We start from the raw sequence: 16893 nt of genomic DNA, 5'->3' as shown, positions 1-16893 counted from the left end.
GTCTTAAAATACATGTAATATGTTTAGAACACTGTAACATGTTTTGAAGATGTTTTAGCCAACAAAACTTTGTTTGACTATGTTAAGCTTTGCGCTAGTATTTTTATTGGTGTTTTTGTTTTGTAAGCAACACCACACAATTTGTAGCCCACTGGTACCCAAAATGAGAAACGACATGTTACCGAGCAAGTTATTTCTTCACCCGGAGTTATGGGTGGGCATTCTCACGGGTTACCCGACCAACCCCGACCAACCCACGCAAAACTAGTTGTGTTCGTTTTATCTTTCAAATTTGATTTGGTCATAACCCGCCCACCCGTGTGAAAAGGGGTGACATTCGGTTTATTAATCCTCAGTTCCGTTGGTATTCGACCCACCCACTTGTATAAATAGTGGCAAGAGAAATGGTAAGGTGACTTATCTCAAAAGTTGAATTTTGTCACCTTAAATTTTGGCACGATGTTTTATAATAATGAAATGGGAATTAATCTTAAATTATGAGGTGATAGATAATTTATACAAAATTCAAGTTCAAAAGTTCCTAGCATTTCTTCTAACAGCAATAACTTTTAAGCTTTTAAACCAAAATGATTTATGAGACTTAACTAACTCCTTACTTTGGTCCTTAAAATTTGAAATTGATAAAACTGATCTCTCAATTTGTCCACCATCAACCACTTTGGTCATTTCATGAAAAACCTTCCTTAACTAAAGAGAAAATGACAAAAATATTATTAATTTTGTCAAATCGTTTTGACTAATTGTTTACTAAATTAAGTTTTGTCATTTTCTCCATCATTAAAAAAAAAAAAAAACATTCACCGATTGATCAAATGATTGATGGTGAAAAAAATTTAGAAATAACTTATATCAATTTCAAATATAAGAAACTAAAATAAAGAGTTATGTCACTTTCATAAACCATTTTGACTAAAAATCTTATCTTTTTTAAATAGTGGTGTGCAGATCGCCATGTTGCCTGCACATATAATTTTGACTAAAAACCTCATCTTTTAAAAAAAAAACCTTTAACAAAACACTTCCGTTATTATTTATTTTAACAAAAAAATCATATTTTTATTCTAAAAAATCATTCATGCTGTTTACATGCAATATATTTTTATCATTTTCACCTGCAATCTCGCATTAGAATTCTGCGAGCTATTTCGCTGCGACTCTTCGTCCTCCTTCCGGATTTCCCAGTAAGTTTTAACGACCTTTAATCCACCGTCTTCCTTAAACCGATTTGCTTTTATTTTTCCATTTTTCGGTTCCGGCTTCTCTAATTTCATTGATCTCAGCTGCCCATTTGCTCTGTAATCTGTATTTCTTATCTTCCGATTCGTTACTGCTTACATTGCACTTACAAATCTGATTTGGTAATTTAGTAAATATAAAGATCGAATCTTTAATTTAAGTAGCTAAGCAGTTGACGTGCTTTTAATAAACCCATGTTTGTTTCACTGAGAGTTTGAGATCTTCTACTCTTTTGGGCATGAAGTGAACTGCTAGTGATGTAATTTTGATATCGAAACGGCCCCCAAATGGATAATCTGCTATAATATTCAATACCCACAACTTATTTTTCTTCGAAAGTTAGATATCTGAGCTTAATTTTGTATAAGTCTTGTATTGACATTGAGTTTCTTGTTTACTTGCTTTGTTATCTTATAGGTTTGGTTTGGATTGTGCGTATTGGCGTGCCGGGTCTGTTAGTTTTAAGTAAATTTATAGTCTCTGACCTTGCAAAGGCAGGGTCTTCAACTGATATTTGCAACTATATCGACCCAGTGCCATGAGTGACTCATCTTTGTACGATCCAATCGAACTTGAAACCACCACCTTTGACCTTATTGTTGTTGGGACAGGCCTCCCTGCAACAGTAATTGCCGCTGCAGCCTCTGCTGCCGGAAAAACTGTCCTCCACCTTGACCGGAACCATTTTTATGGCAGCCAGTTTGCCTCTCTTCACCTTGATGAGCTCACTTCCTTCATAAATACCCATGCTACTCCGCCCTCCACCATCCTCGATACCACCACTACAAGTAGTTGCCATGATTACACTGCCTTGGATGTCACCCTCCGATCAGTATACTCCAGCATTGAGACTGCCAACTATGCCCCAGAAATCCTTGCAGATCAGTCCTCAAAGTTCCTTGTTGACCTGGGCGGGCCAAGGGTTTTGTTTTGTGCTGACAAAGCCGTTGACCTTATAGTTAAATCAGGCGTGGACTCGTATTTGACCTTCAAGAGCATTGATTTGAGCTGCATTTGCGATGAGAGTGGGGGGTTATCCAATGTGCCAGACTCTCGATCAGCAATATTTAAAGACAAGAGCCTGAGTCTTATAGAGAAGAATCAGTTGATGAGATTCTTCAAGCTTGTTCAGCAGCATTTGGCAGCTTCCGCTGGCGATGATGGAGGGAGTGAAAGTTCAAAGATTTCTGAGGAGGTTTTGGAGAGTCCCTTTGCTGACTTCTTAAAGAGGATGCGATTGCCACCCAAGATTAAATCGTACAGATCACATTGCCTTTCTCTCTCTGTTAGTGACAGTACTTTGTTCCATTGCCTTGTTGAGATTACTCTACTTTGCTGTGTTTATAGATATTTCCATTGCTTCAGCAGGCTGGTACTGTATCTGGCTATTGAACCATTTATAGGATACCCCATTAGTATGCTTGTTATATAGTTTTTATGTAAAAAAGAAAAATATAATTGAGTTTTTATTTTTTAATACGTTGTTTTCCCAACAAACTAAGCACAAGTGGTCTTTTTAGTAGACTACATCAAGAAAGCAGCTGGCTCTTTGTTATCCTGAAAATTGTTTCTATTATTGCTCTTCATATCCTGGAAACTGTTCCTTCACTGCCTTGGATAGTTCTTGTTTTCATTATTCTTAGAACTTGTGTCATTTTCTTCCATATAGGATTATTCTGTATGCCATTTCCCTGGCAGATGACGATCAGGACAACTTGGAAGTTTGCAAAACTTTACTGAAGACAAGAGAAGGGATGCATCGTTTAGATCTCTACCAAAAATCGGTTGGAAGGTTAGTTGTCTCATTTTGTTTCTTAAACATTTACTCTATCATGTTTTAGTTTCTGTATGAAGTACTTTTGTAATGATGCTCGACCTAGTACCTGTATGGTATTGATATTATGTACCAAACGTGTTTGATTTGTTTATTATCTAGCGACAATTTGAAGATTGCTAAGGGTTATGTTTTTCAGTAATAAAAAAAATTTGAAGAAACAGTACAGTCTTTGACAGCCATGGTTTATGATTATAGAAAATGAGTCCATCTGTGTAGAAGGGGAAACAAGGAGTAGAAATGGTTAGTATCCTGATGATGTTATCGAAACTTATATATAAGAATAGGGACTGTTCAAAGGTAGTGTTTTTCTTATATGAACCTAATGATTTCAGTGTATCCCTTGACTCAAAATTACGAGCTTCAAATATATACCAAAGAAGATATTTAAATCTGTATGCTACAAGTAGTTTCTTTATCGTTCTTTCTTCTTAGATTTCCAAATGTGCCTGGGGCTTTGCTATATCCGCTTTATGGTCATGGTGAGATGTCACAAGGCTTTTCCCGTCGTGCCGCTGTTAAAGGTTGCATCCAAGTAAGTTCAAGTTGAAGTATTGCTACCTAATTTCGAGGATTTATCTGTATACTTTATTTTGCTTTACAACCCATAATATATTGCTTTACAACCCATAATCAGATTGTTTTTTTTTTCTTTCTTTTTTTTGTTTATGTAAAAAAGATTTCAAAGTATCCTAAACTGTTATTGGCCTGTCTGTACTTCTTTGTATCTATCTGTCTTAATTCTTTATTTATTGTTGCACCTACATGTGCTCCCTTAATTAACTTTTTTTCAATATGTTTTTACTTTCTTGAAAATTTTCGGTTTGTCGCTGACTTTATTTTGCAAATTTGTAAATTATATTACTTTTAGAAAGAACATTAAGTTGCTTGATGTTATAGCTCTATTGACTCACTTTAAAATGGGATGGACTTATGTTCATGTGCATTAATTCCTGCTAAAATGAGTCAAAGCACGACATTCACTGGAAGTATATATGCACAAACATACATCTATACCGCTGCATTTCTTATCTGTATCTGAAACATCTTTCATCCAGGTTCTGCGAATGCCAGTGACTGCCCTGCTTATGGACAAGGTAATGTGTGTAGTAGTGATTGTTCATACTATAACATATTTACTGAAATAAACTATATTTACCAGAAAGTTACAAATAGTTGATTTGTATCATCGCTCGAGCTTTTGCAGGAAAATGGGCAATATAAGGGTGTTAGATTAGCTTCAGGCGAGGAAATGCTTAGTCATCAGCTGGTTTTGGATCCAACCTTGACGGTCCGATTGCCCCCCGCTTCATCTTCACCAGATTTGAAAGAAACTCTTCAAGTTTTAAATCTGAAGGATGATAAACGAAAGGTGGCCAGGGGAATATGTATTACGACCTGTTCCTTGAAGCCAGATGTATCAAATTTATTGCTTGTATATCCTCCTAGATGTAAGACTTAACTCTGGTTATGTTATTTTACTTCTTTGAAAACGAGTACTAGAACTAAAATTGCTTCTCTCAATTCCTCCCCCAGCTTTGTTTCCTGAGCAGGATACTTCAATCCGGGTTATCCAGATAGGTGGCGGTTCGGACAAATTGGCTGTTTGTCCGTCAGGCATGTATGTTTATGCTCTGGTTTCCTGTAGTTACAATATGAAACTGTCTAATTACTTGGTTCTACTGCCTAGATGTTTCTGAATTTAGGGAGCTAAAAGGAGTTATTAACAGTTATCACTCTTTCTTTGTTAGTGATCGTATGGATTAGATTTAAATGGCGAAAAAATTTAACCCGCCCTCAAACTTTTGAGGAATCCGTTAAGTTTGACTTTGTTTGCCTTCTCTACTTCAGGTTTGTATTATATTTCTCTGGTTTATGCGATGATGCTGAGCATGGGAAAAGGTTACTTCATGCGGCCATGAACGCACTTCTCACTCTTCCTATTTCTGCAAATCCCGAAAGTGGTTCTGCAGTTCAAAGCGAGGATGGAGAAGTAAAACCCACACTACTTTGGAGTACGTTATACATTCAGGAGCTCACAATGGTGCACAATGTACGTATGGACTAAAGTTTGTTTCACTGTAAATTCTGTCTTGCACTTGTTTGATGCTGTTTTGTTCTTGGCGCTGTTTCTTATCGAGCTATGATTTACATTGATTTCAGGGTGAACATGAAAATATCTTCTTCACTCCCGTGCCAGATGGAAATCTTAACTACAATGATCTCGTAGATTCAACTGTGGCGGTACATATTCTTTTAACGGACTATTTTTGCTTCATAGCTCTTTATGCTTAATTACACGTTACCTTTCACACCTAATTTTAACCCTTGCGAATCTTGGTGTTGATGCTGGTTCTCGACAGCTTTTCCAGAAGATGTATCCCGATGAGGCATTCTTTGCGGAGACACCCTCCTCGCCGGAGGAGTCTGAGAATCCGGAGGATGATACCGAGCTTAATCTAGATGACTAATGGCGGCTTATCGGACTCAAGTCAGTGTATACTGCATACTGGGGGTCAGTAAATCATCCCCTCAACTCATTGCCACATGAATTTGCAGCTGTGGAAATAGGACTTGTAGCATCTTGTACTCTATAAGCAAGAAAATAATGCCCCTTTTTTCTTCCAAGATTCTTGCAATTCCCTACTAACATTGTTTGTCAAGATTACATTTTGGCTTTCAATTTTGGTGACAAGAAGATATTGAAAATGAAAACGTATATAGGAAATTTCTGGCTCGGGAAAGATCTTTCGTCAAGCTGGCTGTTCATATGGTATGTGTAAGTTTCAACAAATATATTGGTCGGATCAGTTATTTGATCAGGCGGTCTGATCTAAGTAGAATTTGCAATTTAGAGAAATAGAAAGGACTTGCAAAAAAAGAAGCACAGAAGTCGTTGCTAAGGATTTCGTGACCAAGTTTTATTTTACTTTGACCAGGATGTCCCTGTCACCTTTTCCAACTATTTGATTATGTCCAGTGTTTGAAGTTTTTTCTATATGGTGTACACTTTCGTGGAAGAAAAGGGAAGAGAACTCTCACAAAAGTGAAATATTTCGTGGATTTTTTAGCATTTTATAGTTTAACTTCAATTACCGTGTTAATATTAAAAAATATTATATCAAAAATATAGAGAGTTAATAAATAATCCCACTTTATAGAAAGTTCCCTTAGCATTTCTCTTTCGTAAAAATATAGGAAAAATCAGAAAGATATGAAAACGGAGATGAAGTCTAAACTTCACAAGATATCAGAGAAATTCTTAACTTTCAGATAATCTACAAATTTGATTGATATTTTCGATATACGATTTAATATCGACGAACTTTATATAACATTCTCTAAATTTGATTTTTTTTAATTAAACGATAGATTTTGTTAAAATAAATATTAGATTAGTTACTAACAAAGTTCGAACTCATACCGTCATACAAGAACTTAACTTCTTTCCATCTGATTAAAAACCGCTTGTTCTAAAATTTCATTTTAAATGTCCAAGAAAAACCGATATCGACATGTATGTATTTTAACCGATGCCGATTTGTTAATCGGCAAGTGCGAGCTTTTGATGGCACAAAGAGGTACTTTGAGGGATGAATGATGCAATTTAGTGACATTTTCCAGGTCAGAACAGAACAGAGGTTTGGTGAAGAAGAGAACAGAGGTTGGCGTGGCAGTCCGCGTGTATTAAATAGCTACATGACAAAACATTATATTCTCTAATTTTTTTATAGAAAAAATAAATCAATTTATTGTACAATTTAGCCTAATTTTTTCTCTCTTTTAATGTGAAAATATTGTTGTAATTTGACACATCCCGACCGAAATCAGGGCGTGCTGGCCGCCACGCAAAGGTGACGTAACCATGTGCACGTGCAGAAGCTAATAAAAATAATATAAAAGTACGAATAATTTAAAAAATAGCATACATAATGTAATAAGATAAGTGCTAGCGTAAGTGAGACGCTGAATTCAGAGCATAAAGCCTACAGCAGTCCAAAGGAAATGATACGACAATAGTACACCCGAAGGTGACCCTACATTGGTGAGTATCTGTCAGAAATGCCGGGACGCCCTCTGGAAAAACCACCGAACCTGCTAGACCACTAGAACCTGGAGGGGCGTAAAACAAAAGCGTGAGTGGGCAAAAACAAAGCTCTTTGAAAACCATTTAGTAAAATACATTCTAACCCCTCGCCGTAAAACCTGTATACTTCCCAGAAAATAAACATATGTACGTATACAATAATTATACCAATCATGCTCAAGGATATGCCATACCAAAGCCTTATAATGGTATGCAAGTGCTCAGGTATAAATCACATTAATAGCATAACATCTGGCAGTCGGAGTCACCTAACGTGACCTGTACGGCTGCATATAGTGCTCAAATCTCAAACTAAATAACTGAACCTGCCCACGAGTCGGAACCACCTAAAGTGGTCTGTACGACAGGCCTGGGTGTAATGCATATAAACGCTCTAGTGCTACGATCACGTGAAGGTTGTGCGAATAATCGCGGGTCACCTACGAGTCGGAACCACCTAAAGTGGTCTGTACGACAAGACTGTGCACCTAACTTGGATCCAAGCTGAGCGTGTGGTGCGGGAGGTGAACAACACGTGAAGGACTGTGCCCTACTCTGGGCGAGAGCACTAACACCGGGGGTGCAGGTTATGAGCTCTCTAAGCATCTCAAACCACTACTGAATATATAAACATGAATACCACTTACCTGGCACTTACCTGTGCGTCCACAGCACCAAATATGCATATGTATATGTATGTCACTACTAATGCATGCAAGGATGCATAAACGATAATAATATAGTGCATGGCATAAAACAATTAACCCTTTTTAAACAATTTATGGGAAAATAAATGTATATAGGTATATACGGAAAACCAAAAGCCCACTCACTGGTATGTGGAAGGGTCGTAGCCCCCCTGTCTTGAGTGCGCACGCTCGTCCTCGGGATAGGAATCACCTGTCCACAAACTCCAAAACCGGCCAACTTCGAACCAGGCGATTCCGACGTCCAAAATCGTCCAACGAAGCACTCCGAGGCTCCTTGGGACACCACCAAGCTACCTACGAGCTTAAAAATCCCAAAAACGTGCTAAATAAACTTTGCATGAATAGTACTCAAAACTGCCATTGTCGAATCGACGTGAAAACGACGGATTTCTTACCTGAAAATGATATGATCGTGCTCCCACGAGCTTCACGATCTCGACTGTGCCCTTGGTTTCCTTGATTTGCTAAGGTTTGAGGGGTTTTGGGTTTGTCCGTACGTTCGAAGGAAGAAGAAGAAGGAATGAGGACTCGGGAAAGAGAGAGAGAGAGAGACAGGGAAAAGACAGAGGGAGAGGGAAAGTGACAGTGTGTGTGTGTGTGTGGCCCAACACTTGCCAACACCACACAAAACAACCAATAACATAACGTAACAAACTAGGGGTAAAAGGGTCATTTCACATGTACGTTTCGATAGTTTCGGGACGGGATATCACATAATTAAAAAACCATTCACATGAAAAATTATATATTTTGCTAAATAAAATTTTTTTACAAATATTAAGCATACGGATTATGTTTGAAGAAAATATTAAATCGGAAAAACGTTATTATAATTAACTTTTTTTTTAAAAAACAGCATTAATTTTTAAACGCTTAAGTTACGTCAATAATTATTACCGTAAAGCTATTAAAAAAATTATAAGTTTGCTGTTTAATTAGCGGATGAGGAAACTACGAATTTGGATCGTTTCTAATATTGACAAGACAAGTATTACATTTAACGCAATTTAAAACTTTGTATTTAATTCATGAGGTTTCTAGATTTGAGAACATTAACTTTTGCAGTCAGTCGTACCATGTTTGATCGAGGCCATTTTAATTTTATTACAAATTTCAGGGAGAAAAAAACCTGGAATTATAGAAAAAGGCAACAAAAAAAAAAAAGTAGGTGAAGAAAATTACAAATTTAAGAACTTGTTCCAAAATTCAAAGCCTGGGTTTTTGTATTCGTTCATTCCATTCCCTCTCTCTTTGCTCACCGCTTTGAGCTGTCACTACTCTAGCAGCAATGCACCAGTCCTTCTTCCCTACTTTTACCACCCCCACAGCACTATGATCTTCTTCTCTCCCTTCTTATGGATTCCTGTGACTGTGATTGTGACCCCCATTTGCTGAGATCGCTCCTCGTCTTCAAGAACACAATCAACCACGGTGAGTTTATCAAAACCCACCATCCCCATTTTCTAGTTTTTCCTTTTTCTTTCCGTAGATTGAATCTTTCTGCCCTTCTGCTTGTTGGGTTTTGTTTGTTTTTTCATTTTTTTTTCTTTATTTTTTTCGTTTGGCAGAGTTGATCAGGAGCTTGCATGTGTACGGATTGGATGAGGGGAAGAGAAATGAGGTGGAGAGGGAGTTTGTGTTCGGAGAAAATGGGTTGTATGCGGAGCTGCCAGCTGAGCCGCTTCTGAGATTGATGAAATTTCCAGCTTCCCAAGTGCTCCAAGGGCATGTCAATGGCTGTTGGGCCTGCATTTTAGCATTTCATGAAAATTCACCTCCTGATTTTACATGCATTCCCTCTATACTTTCAGTCTCCAGGTACCCTTTCAGTCTATTGAATTTAGTCTTACGTTGTTTCTCTGTTTTTGATGTTTTTCATGCTCTTGTTCTTTTGGTTGGGGTTGTCATTGTTTGTGTTTGTGTTTGAGATGCAATAATTGCAGTATTAACCGATTACGGATTTCTAACATGTCGTTAGAATGATTAACTTGATGTTTAAGCCTGTAAATGTAGAGGAGATTGGTTAGATAAGAAATTCATGGTGGTAGTCTCCTCATTTCGCCGTTGGAAGAGTTGGTGGTTTGTTGAAACTCTTTGTTTTTGTGCAGCTTTATATTCCTTTTTCAGGCATTGCCAATCCTAGTTAACTAGGTACTGCCAAATGAGTAAAGATGTACATCTTATCGGGTTTTAGTGCCCGAGAAATTCTTACAGGAGGCAGTGTGTGAAACGCCCCTATCGCATTTGCCCCTTGCGTGCTTTAGAAGGGGTGCGTGGAACGCCCCTTTCAAATTTGCGCGTGTTGGTCACGTGATCAGTTATTATGAGAAGCGTAACGCGCTGGTCATGTTACCTGTTTTATGTTAGAATTCGTCCAGCTTGGCTTGAAGAGATTGAATGATAGTCAAGTGGGAAACTTCATTAGTGTTGAAATATGCTTGTAACGTCTATGCTCTTTCAAACTTAATTAGGAGGGTCTACTGTAGAATTTGATGTGCATCCCCTGAGGTATTAGCAGTTCAATATGAAAATTCTCTAATTGAAATTTATCCAAGTGAGTCTTAGAGTTCATCGAGTGATCTCTTCCTCCGTTTCTCTATTGATTGATATGTGTGTCAAAACTGATTTTGACAGAATAATTATCCGTTACCATAGGATATGAAAACATATTTGGTAAATATCTCCGTTTTCCATTTTTTTTTTTCACGTTTCCCAACAAAACAATTGATCTTTGCTGAAGATGCAATCCTAATCCTAATTCTAACAATATTTTCTCCAAATCTTTCAGAAATCCGAAGTTGAAGACAATTCCAAGATTGTCTAATGATCTTCAGATAATTTTTGAGTTGAGCTGCAAAACGGATGACAAAAAATCATTGCAAAGGTCACGGCAGGAAACAAGCCAAGTGAGTAATGACGGTCACCACAAATCAAGGAGGTCGCCGATACTTGATCTGGATCTGAACTCTCTTCCTAGCCCCATCACAATGTCTGAATCATCCGAGGATCAAGAAGGTGGAAGAAGTTCACCAGGTTAGATGCCATGGCTTTCAATTATTGTTGCCACACATTGCTTTCTGTTCTTCAGATTCATTTTTGTAGTTGTTACCAGGGTAGAAATGTTCAAATTTCTATGCGGTATGCATCCTTTGGGTTTTTATTTTATTTTTTATCAATGGCATTGGAGTATATGGAACTGAGGCTAGAGTTTCTCTTAGCAGCAGCTTACTTAAGAATGCTGCTACATAAAAGTGACGCGTATCTTGTAATTCTGACTATCATTTATTAATGTATGCGGGAGTAAAATCTTTTTTCTTCAATGTTTGTCCCCCAATTAAAATACTTCTGCATTATTTGAATTTGATATCTCATAGGTTAGGTGCAAGGTTGCAGGTATTACAGAGAAGAAGAAAAGGGCGCCAAGTGGACGCATAGCAAATATCGCTTTATCAGATCTGGCAAAGTATTTTGATCTACCAATTGTGGAAGCTTCGAGAAATCTGAATGTTGGACTCACCGTACTTAAAAAGAAATGCAGAGAATTTGGCATTCCACGGTGGCCACATAGGAAGATTAAATCGCTTGACAGTCTCATTCGTGATCTTCAGGTCTGTCCTATTTCCCTGTCCTGATATGTTCACTCACTTTCCATTTTAGTGAACATTCACATGATTGTACTAAATGGAATATCTCCCAAACTCAAAGATATTGTTACCTTGCTAACTGGAAACGGGCAGAAAATGAGCGCCAATAAGTTCACATAAAGCAGATGAAAGATAAGTGTAAGGAATGAAGACTTGAATATGACGTATGCATGTACCGGACGTATTTGCACAGTCACATATATTGGCACCTATTATACATGTTCAGCTGTTTATATATATATATATATGAATGTGCAGGAAGAGACAGAGATCCAACAAAAGGAGAACAAAGCCGCAGCCTTGGCAGTTTTAAAGAGGCAAAGGATGCTGGAGAGGGAAAGAGAAAGTATAGAGAGGCGACCCTTCTTGGAGATGAAGACCGAGACCAAAAGATTCCGGCAAGATGTTTTCAAGAGAAGGCACAGAGCTAGAGCTCTTAGAAGCCAGGGCCTATCAACCTCTTCCAATTAAAGCATCTGTATAAAGTATTAGGAGAGCTTTTGAACGCATTTCAAAATTATAAGAACTTCCAAATTCTGCATTTCTTGCATTGGGGTTCATGGCTCAAAGCTCCTCCCTTTAGTTTCTGATATTACTTTTGGTAAATCAATAAATTTTATCCCCAGTTCTGGTATTGCTTTTGTGTTCGATGACAGTTTATGACATGTTCACTTAAGTTGAAACGAGATAGAATGAATCTTGGAGTTGTTCTAATTTTTAACTTCTCGTAGCACACGGGTATGTGAAATATTGATTCCTGACTTCCTATGTGGCTCATAAATTATAAACCGCAATCCAATCCCTGAAATATCATGAATTAGATTGATCAAGGGGGAGTAGTTGATTTCATTCTCATTCCTGCTCTTGCCTACTTTTGGCTTTCCTGATTCACGACTTCTCTTCTAAGTAAACAAACTTGTTAGTTAGTTGATTTCCATTTGAGGTTTTGGAGCTCCTTACATCTTCCAGTCAATTTTTTCTTGCTTTACAAGCCATAGCTGTGGATGCAAATTTCCGTCATCTTCTCCCTTGACGAAAATGCATCTGCAAAATAATACCACCTAAAATTAAGGCAAAAAGCCTCATGCGGTCATGATGAATGGGGGCTTTGGCCGAAGAATCTCTGATATCGAAGTTAGAATTCTGAAAAGAATGTATTTAGGAGTTTGTGGGTAGCAAATGACTTGGCATTTAGTGGGAGGACATGGATATTTATTATAGGAGGGTGGCCGGCCCTTTGGGTGGAGAGTGGTCGGCCATATATGGTAGTAATTGGAGAATAATTGTAATATATTATGTAAAATCATATCTTGCAATTAACATGCCACTTATTCCTAAGTTAAATATAAAGTTTTGGGAGTTACCTTTTGAACCAAATCAATCACTAAGGGTTGATGAGGAGTGATGAGAGAAATTTGAATAAATACCATATTGATCACCTTTGACACTTTTTTTATTGAGCCGTTATTGTCCGTTCCGTGCGCGTGAGAATTTCGATGTGTCTAGAGGATAATCTCGTCTTTTTAACCCAAAAATCTATGTATCACCTTCATGATTTTTTAAATTATTTTTTGCTCTACAATAGCTTCAAGCGTGCTTCCATGTGAACACTTGGCCTTCCTTCATCACCCCTAACGATAGTTCATAATAATTCCATACCAAAACCAGAAATTAGATTAATTATGATATGTAGTTTGTCTCATTTTTCTTCTTTCTAAATTCATGATTTTTCTAATTCAAGACTTTTTATTTTGAGCAAGTAAACATGATAGTTATGACTTCCCATTCAACTTTCAGTCAGACTGATTTATGTATATACGCTGGACAAGGATTGTCTGCCCTCCTAGTTTCGGTGCCTTCCTGTACCCTTCTGTTTTGTGTAGTCACGGTTAAGCCACATCAATATTTTATATTGTTTTTTTATAGAGATAATAAGACAAAAATGAATAGTAATATAAAATGTTGATGTGGCTTAACCGTGATCATACAAACAGAAGGGCATGAGAGCACACCGACAATTCTTGTCCATATATGCTTCCGTGTAAACGCTATAAAATCTCAGCTTTCTGTCACCCAACTGGCCCAAGCAGGAAACATGCCTGCATCCCCCTTGAGCATCTTAAACTTCTGTGCACGTTTTGCTTTGTCTCTTGCCCTAAATTTCAAAACGGAAAAGGCGGCCGACACGAATTCATACATGACACTTTTGTTGTCCTATACGTAAGTCAACTTCTGGCCAACCGGTCAAGCATGTAGGTTTACTTTTGCTAAGAATCTCTTCCAAGCGTTGATAAGAGGAAAAACGTTGCATCTGCTTATAAATAATTGGTAAAACCTTGCCAAATAATTTTATGATGGAACTTTAAGTTGTTGGAAATGTTATGGAAAAAACTGCTATATATTTTATTATAAACTATTAAATAACACACGGTAGTATCTCTATAAATGCAAGAAAAACAAGGAATAGAAGAACCTTAAGAGATTGAGGCTAGAATTTGATTCTATAGCCTTAAGACAAGATTGCCCCTCAGTGGTGCCTCAAGGTTTGCGTTGGCAAATGTCTCCGAGGATACAACGATTTTTCTCTTCGCGGAAGTAGCACTCCAATCCACAAAGAACAGCGAACCAAAAGTGTTTAAAACTCTCTCTTTATTGAACACTAAACTACTCTAATTTTTATATGATTTCTGGATGCAAAATTATATCTAAAATGCTTGACTTGGTAGTCTATTTATAGGCACTGACATGCCCCATTTTCAAAGTAGGCGTCTGTTTTCAAAAGGACAAAGGATGCATCCCTTTGTTCAACAGTCATAGCCCAACTACATGAAGTGGCTGGAGAAAACCATTTGTGTATTCAAGTAGTTCAAACACAAGTGGCCGAAGGATACATCACATGTATCAGGCCTTTATTTTAACTGGTGTGTCCTTTCAGATAGACAGTTAAACCCTTATTTAAATTTCAAACAAGAGTAACCGGTCTAATTCATCCCATAGCAACTTTTATGACAATACAAAATTAATTGAATAGTTGCGTAGACTACCCAAATTGGCAATCAAAACCAACTCAGTTTTTCCACTTTAATTTTCATTCACTTAAAATATTTAATATTTAAATATTAATAATGGTAACTAATATTCTAATATTAAATTTCTAACATAAGTTCCTTCAACCATTTCCTGCACAACACCTTTCCTGCAAGCTTGCAAAGAAATCATATCGTCCTGTTTTGGTTGGTGTTCCAGAACATAGGACACTTCTTGACTTAAACACTTCGGATTTTTATAACCATTAGATCTTCATTTTTCTTTACCTAATCTATAAGTTAAAAAGTTCTTAGTACTCTATATTCCGAAGCACCATAGAAAATGCATGTTTTAGTTTGTGCTTTAGACATTTGATTTTGGGCCTCTAAGGCCATCTCAAATACAGCCCATCTCTTAGCTCCTTTTTAAGGGTCCAGTTCTTTATTTGTAATAATTGATTCAAATTCAACAGTTAGATTTGAAAACATCAAACAGTAGTTTAACTAAGTTAATCAATCAAATTAAAGTTTAAACTTCACACTAATAAATCATTGAGAGGCTCTATGTTTAGCCTCTTCGGTTAAAGATCATAATGAATATGGCCTGACACTATTTAATTGAAATAATTTTTTGAAGGACTATAATTTTGGACAGAGCTATATTTAGCTATTTCGGTTAAAGATGACCTAAGGTTTTGGCCGGGTATTGTTTGCTAGCGTGTGGTTTTCCCACGTGCCATGCCCTGTTACGTTAAGTTGTGTAAAACGTGCCAATTGCGGCTGCTTATGTTTTTTCTGCTTTTGCTTTATTGGCGACTCGGTTTGATTCACTCGGTCGGAGGAGGTTCTGTCGCTTTTCTTTTGATGTGCAAAAGTGAGTCCCAAGGTCAGTAGTCCCAATTTTATACGATTTTGGAAACTCAAAACTCAAAAGGACAATGATCACCTGTTATTTTTCTTCCAAAAATGGACATATTGCATGTTACAATCCTTTCCTCTTTGTATAACTTAAATGGTTAAAAAGGTTGAAATAACTTTTGTGTTATCGTTGATACTCTCTAATACATCTACAATTAATAATTTTTAAAATACAAGGTCTTTTTTAACTACAACCACAAACGATTAATGCACAATTGTCGCAATGGGTCAATAGAGACACTTATACAATAAATTAAAAGTGAGATTTCGCAACTTCTGATTTGTCTCAAAATAATAATTTCAACAAGCATTCGACCCTAGGAGAACTACTACTCATTTTTGCTTAGGCGGAGTGAACTTACAAATCCCCTGGAACATTTATCTAAATTCGTTTAAATCTACCAAATTTTACCTTCATCGCTCAAATCACGTAAAAATTGTGCTATGCGCACATTGATGTTAAATGCAGGGCTGAGATTGCTTAGCGATAGGCTAAAAGTGTTTTCTAATCACTTAAAGTGTTTAAACTATGTTTGGTAGAAAAATTTCTACAATAAAAACACTTGTAACACAAAGACTTACGAGCTCGAATGCCTTCGAGTTCCTAATCAGCACTAAAGCTATGATTAATCGATTGTATAAAGTGAGGTCCGTGTGTCCCCCGCGGAGTAAGACTGTTGTCTTGTAAACCACCTTTATAAGTTGGGTGGCCATGGAAGCAAAGGTACTTTTGTCTTTGAAAATTGATGCAATGGTATTTGAATTTTTGGCTTAATTGGAGCTTTGGTTCTTGAATTAAAATTTATGAATATTGGCCTTTGAGTTTGTTATAATGTGGAGCAATGAGTTTTTACACCAACTCCGTTAGTAATTCCGTCCAAAATAAGGGTTTAAGGGGGCACAAAATCCATGAAAGTTCTAACGGATTTAGTAAAAAAGATCATTGCTCCACATTATTACAAATTCAAGGACTAATACTCATGAACTTATAGTTCACAAACCAAAGTTCCAATTGAGTTAAGTTTGAGGATCCACTGTATAAGAAATAAGCCTTGTATTATTTCTTTCTTAATGAATAAGGAAAATACAACTCTATTTATATACTTTCCTAATAAAGCTTAGTAACTAATGATGCTTAATCAACTCTCTAATTACAGAGATAGTTACAAAAACTGTTACAAATGAAACTATAACTGTAAAATACAGTTGTACAAAATTGCTAACTATGAGTTATCCCTTTACACCCCCTCAAGCTAATCGGAGGGGAACCCAAAGAAAGCTTGGATTGAAGATACTTGAACTGTGCCTTGGACAAGGACTTAGTATAAATGTCAGCAATCTGATGTTCAGAGGGAACATACAAAACTTTGACGAGATTTGCAAGAACAAGCTCCCTGATGTAATGATAATCAACTTC

At 36.9% G+C, this 16893-nt stretch overlaps 2 protein-coding genes across 2 annotated transcripts; both read left to right on the top strand.

Annotated features, from left to right (window-relative positions):
- Positions 1-1050: 1050 nt before the first annotated feature.
- On the top strand, positions 1051-5829 carry LOC103936549 (rab escort protein 1). Its single transcript, XM_009346401.2, has 10 exons — positions 1051-1202; positions 1675-2514; positions 2927-3049; positions 3527-3626; positions 4150-4188; positions 4299-4542; positions 4628-4712; positions 4943-5144; positions 5255-5335; positions 5455-5829. Exons 2-10 carry the CDS (start codon positions 1796-1798, stop codon positions 5560-5562), a joined length of 1701 nt encoding a protein of 566 aa, XP_009344676.2. The 5' UTR covers positions 1051-1202; positions 1675-1795; the 3' UTR covers positions 5563-5829.
- Positions 5830-8971: 3142 nt separating this feature from the next.
- On the top strand, positions 8972-12166 carry LOC103936551 (protein RKD5). Its single transcript, XM_009346403.2, has 5 exons — positions 8972-9319; positions 9457-9706; positions 10677-10921; positions 11282-11496; positions 11791-12166. The coding sequence occupies exons 1-5, from the start codon at positions 9244-9246 to the stop codon at positions 12001-12003; spliced, it is 999 nt and encodes a 332-aa protein (XP_009344678.2). The 5' UTR covers positions 8972-9243; the 3' UTR covers positions 12004-12166.
- Positions 12167-16893: the final 4727 nt, after the last annotated feature.

The sequence above is a fragment of a genome, unplaced genomic scaffold (genome assembly GCF_019419815.1).
Source record: "Pyrus x bretschneideri cultivar Hongxiangsu unplaced genomic scaffold, Pyrus_bretschneideri_v1 Contig8, whole genome shotgun sequence".
Lineage (NCBI taxonomy): Eukaryota > Viridiplantae > Streptophyta > Magnoliopsida > Rosales > Rosaceae > Pyrus > Pyrus x bretschneideri.
This window is presented reverse-complemented; position numbering and strand designations above follow the sequence as displayed.